Source organism: Penaeus japonicus, unplaced genomic scaffold (assembly GCF_977035675.1).
Source record: "Penaeus japonicus unplaced genomic scaffold, GWHDUDI00000001_assembly GWHDUDI00000017, whole genome shotgun sequence".
NCBI classification, from domain to species: Eukaryota; Metazoa; Arthropoda; class Malacostraca; order Decapoda; family Penaeidae; genus Penaeus; species Penaeus japonicus.
Window position 1 is genome coordinate 22,901,943 of NW_028234419.1, and position 5,000 is coordinate 22,906,942.

At 36.4% G+C, this 5,000-nt stretch overlaps 1 protein-coding gene across 2 annotated transcripts in view; it reads left to right on the forward strand.

Annotated features, from left to right (window-relative positions):
- Positions 1 to 2,138: 2,138 nt before the first annotated feature.
- The window catches only part of LOC122249126 (uncharacterized), a 6,333-nt gene continuing 3,471 nt past the window's right edge, over positions 2,139 to 5,000 (forward strand). Inside the window, exons 1-3 of one of the 2 annotated variants that reach the window (XM_086546138.1) lie at positions 2,139 to 2,277; positions 2,689 to 2,917; positions 3,515 to 3,903. In XM_086546138.1, the coding sequence (XP_086402264.1) occupies positions 2,265 to 2,277; positions 2,689 to 2,917; positions 3,515 to 3,605 (333 nt within the window). In that variant the 5' untranslated portion in view covers positions 2,139 to 2,264 and the 3' untranslated portion in view covers positions 3,606 to 3,903. Of the gene's footprint in view, positions 2,278 to 2,688; positions 2,918 to 3,514; positions 3,904 to 5,000 lie in introns of those variants that run through there. The other variant, XM_086546137.1, reaches the window with a different exon arrangement.

A 5,000-nucleotide genomic window follows, 5' to 3' on the forward strand; every position in this document is an offset into this window, starting at 1 on the left:
CTCACTCTCTCTCTCTCTCTCTCTTTCTCTCTCTCTCTCTCTCTCTCTCTCTCTCTCTCTCTCTCTCTCTCTCTCTCTCTCTCTCTCTCTCTCTCTCTCCTCTCTCTCTCTTCCTTCCTCTCTCTCTCTCTCTCTCTCTCTCTCTCTCTCTCTCTCTCTCTCTCTCTCTCTCTCTCTCTCTCTCTCTCTCTCTCTCTCTATCTCTCTCTCTCTCTCTCTCTCTCTCTCTCTCATTTCATGTAATAGTTGCGAGACAACATCATCCCCAACTCAACCACCCGGAACACCACGGAGTTTCGCTGCTTGGGATATATCAGTAGTGAGCAAATGAACAGTATGTATCATCTTCATGCAATACATATATATATATATATATATATATATATATATATATATATATATATATATATATATATATATTACAAATAGTTATTCCAAACATAGAGATGAATAGAATAGATCTGTAATGACACTGAATGTTATAAACTATCGTTTAGATAAAATGTTCAAACTGCATTGACACCATATCCAATGAATATTAATTCTAAATTTATATTAATTCCAATCTCAATTCCGACAGTGCTTACGGCGCCCCGGCCCCAGCCTACGATGAGAACACAACCTTCAACGTTCACCAAATTATTGAAGAGGCTATTAACAGTTCCAGTAGAGACCGCGAGCGTAAAATTTCTCTCTCAACTTCGTCAATGGCTGAAGAAATTTGTTTTTTTCTTAATCTTCCAAATGTGAACGAATTCGAAAGAAGAGGATGAAAATGAAATGTCATCTTGTTGTGACATTTCACCTTTTTCGATTTGTTCTCTTCATTGACACTGAAGACAATAACCTCGCGACATATCTGCTATGTGTGTGTGTGTGTGTGTGTGTTTGTGTGAACATACAACTATATATATACATATATAAATAAATGTTATTTAAAATAAATATGTATACTTATAAGCTTTGAGCCTGCCTTTGAGCCAGATGAACACTACAGTGTGAAACCCGAGACGAAAGAGATACATAAATAATGAAAACATACTGAAAAACGATTAAAAAAAAGTAATAATAAAAATTTTAAAAAAATACATAGTTAACAATGATAATGATATGTCACCAAGAATGCGAAATAGGTTTAATCAGCAATAAAACAAAATGAAATATCCAGACGCGAACAAAAAAACAAAATATCAAAGAAATACCAAAAGAAAATCGAGAGCAATAGAAAACGGGTCCCGACTCACTTTCCGCGGGGAAAGTGAGGTGCCTTACAAGGTCGCGAGTGAGAGTTCCCGTTATCCCTCCGCTGGCCATTCTCCCAGGACACGCATACATACGCACACATGAGGATACATACATGTGTGTATATATGTATATATATCATATATATGTATATATTTACAAATATATTTACATGTATATACATATATATATATATATATATATATATATATATATATATATATATATATATATGCATATATGTATATATATATATATATCTTTTATACATATAGATATAGATATATAGATATATATATATATACATATATATAGAGATATATGTGTGTGTGTGTGTGTATGCAGCTATATTTACATATATATATTTATGTATACATATGCATATATATATATATATATATATATATATACATACATATATATATATATTATATACATACATATATGTGTGTGTGTGTGTATATGTGTATATACACACTCACATATGTGTGTATTTTCATATATATGCATATGCGCTTATAAATGTACATGGATAATCAGATAAGTAGGTCGGTAGATAGATAAAGAGGTGGGTATAGATATTGATTCACACATAATTATGTATGTCGTTACAACTTGTCGGCTGCATCTTTTGAGCCAAAAGGTTATCTTTTAACCCAAAAGATTATTTCTGGCTATATATACCAAAAGAAAAATACTCTTTTCCAATACCGGCACAAAATGTAGTCGATTAACATTTTCAGTCTTATGAAAGCCCATAGCCACCTGCAAAATACCCTAAGTCGTTGCTCTTTCCATTATAGCGGAAACACATCATTAATTAGATGCGTAGAGTACCTAAATCTGCCCATCTCCTACTTATAGAAAGTGTGACGTCAATGCAGGTACCACGGCTCCCTCCTTAGGTCTACTTAAGTAAGCTTGGGCGCCGTGAGTGGTACCAGTCATCCTGTGAACGCCAGAGAGTGACGACCTCCTGTTCTGCTTGTCCTGTCCCGATTCTCAAGCTTTTACACTACACAATGGCCGCTCAGGGTACGGATTCACGCTTAGTTTATTTAGAAAGCGTAAATATTGGTATTTGTGTTTATGTATTGTGAACGATTTATACGTTAATGTTAAATCATACATGTAATAGGCGAATGTTAAGTTTTCTGTAAACTTTAGTATTAGAATAACAGCGGCATATATCCGTTAGTGACACATGGTGAAGATTTTTTTTTTTTTTTTTTTATAAAGAGTGATCTTGAACAAACCATTAAGCTGCAGATGTTTGTGGATTAAAAGTTATCTAAGTCTATTGAAAGTCAAAAGCAACCGACGACATTCCCATTCATGAATCAAACTATATGTGATTAACGCCGCTGGATTTCTTTCTGCCTATTAATCTACCACCCAACCACCTTGAATAAAACGGAAACCACTAAACCACCCTTTTTTCTTCAGGAATCACCATCGCCGCCCTCCTCTTCGCCCTGGCCGCCCTCACGCAGGCAGCCGACACGACACCCAAAAACGACCCACGACTCTTCAGCAACAGCAACACCAGCGTCAGCATCGGCAGCGAGAGCCTCCTCTACCTCGTGATCATCATCGTCGGTCTGGTGCTCGTCCTGCCCTTCCTGGGGCTCTTCGAGACGTCCAAGGCTGCTCAGCCCTACGACTACTCTGCTAGGTGAGTGTCGCTGCTTGGGATTTGTCTGTAGGGAGCAGATGTATAGTTTGTATGTATTCTATTCCTCTGTATATGAGTATATGAATGTGCGTGCACATACATACGATAAATACATACACACACACACACGCATACACACACACACAGATATATATATGTATACATATATATATATATATATATATATATATATATATATATATATATATGTGTGTGTGTGTGTGTGTGTGTGTGTGTGTGTATGTATGTATGTATGTATGTATATGCACATATATAAATACATATATACATATGTAGGTTTGTATGTATATATATACATTTATTTATATATATACATATATAACTATATATATAACTATACATATATATACATATACGGTACATATATATACTTATATATGTTATATAGGTAGGTAGATAGATAGATATTGCACATAGTCATTCTTACCATATAGAGGAAAATTCGATTTTGTTTTCAAAAAGTATTGGAAAGCCATACGGTTGATGCCAATGCCAAAACCTATCAACCAGCTGATTTTTTTTTTTTTTTATCAATTTAATGCAAATTTATATAAATTCCAATCTCAATTCCGACAGTGCTTACGCCGCCCCGGCCCCAGCCTACGATGAGAAGAGCACCTTCAAAGTGCACCAAGTCATCGAGGACGCCATCAACAAGTTCCAGTAGAGACCGCGAGCATAAAACCTCTCTCTCAACTTAGCGAAAGGAGAGATTTATCAATGGCTGGAGAATTTTGTTTTTCTTAATATTCCAAATGTGAACGAATTCGGAAGAAGAGGATAGATATAATATGTCCTCCTCTTGTGAGAATTATTGCTTCTTCCAAAAAAAAATATTTGACCTCTTTCGTTTTCTCTTTATTGATACTGAAAACAGTAAAAACCCGTGTCTTATCTATTGATTATTTGTTTACGATATTTATTTCTATTTATTTGTCCAATGATGTAAATAAATTGTTTTTGTACATATTTTTTCATTGTCTTACTGGTAAACGGTAAATTGCATTTAATTTGTATTTTCTCTGCCAGTCTCTAGATACCTTTCTCTCTTCCTCTCTCTATGGTGACGCATATAATAATCCTTCCGTTTCTATTTATCCATCTCTTATTGTTTCTCTCTCTTGTTCGTTCTCTCTTCTCTCTTTCTTTCTAACCCCTACCATCTCTGTCTCTCCCTCTTCCTTCCTTCCTCTATCAGTCTCTCATATTACGTTCTAGCTATATTTTCTCCGCAGTATTTTTTCCTTGATTTTTTCTCTCTTTCTATATCTACCCCTTCTCCCTCAATTGCTTCCATTCCCTCTCTTCTCTATCTTAATTCGAATTGTCATGAACTTTTCTCTGTAATAATTGCAAATTTATGAGCGAACAAAATTACATTACATATAATCTTCCTCTCTCTCTCTCTCTCTCTCTCTCTCTCTCTCTCTCTCTCTTTCTCTCTCTCTTTCTCTCTCTTCCTCTCTCTCACGTCTAGGTTTGAGTGTCTGTATGCTTAAATATGTATGAATGTGTAAAAAGTAACAAAACCTCTACATCAACACACAAGACAAAAAACAGAAAAAAAAAACAAAGACCCCATGGAAACACGGGTAAACTAAAATAGCCGTCAGGTCGGTCCAGTGGTACCGCGCCGGCCTCACATCCCCGTGGTCGGGTAAGAGCCAACCTCAGATCGGGTCCATACGCGTTGGCACATTCACACGCGTCAGAATTCTATGACACAAGCTTTCTCGCCATAGTGCATATAAGCCCTGCGAAGCATCTGCTCTGCAAATCTAGATTAATATTTATCCTTATAATGAAATGGGATAGCGAGAGCAACAGAAAACGGATCACGACTCACTTTCTGCAGGGGATACTAAGGTGTCTTATAAGTTCACGAGTGAGAGTTCTAGTGGAATGCGTTATCCCAAGACAAATATCGGCACACACGCAAACGCATACGCACACACAACCTTCCTGTGTGTCCATACACACACACACACACGCGCGCGCACAAACACACACACACATACACACACACACACACACACAGACACACACACACACACACACACAC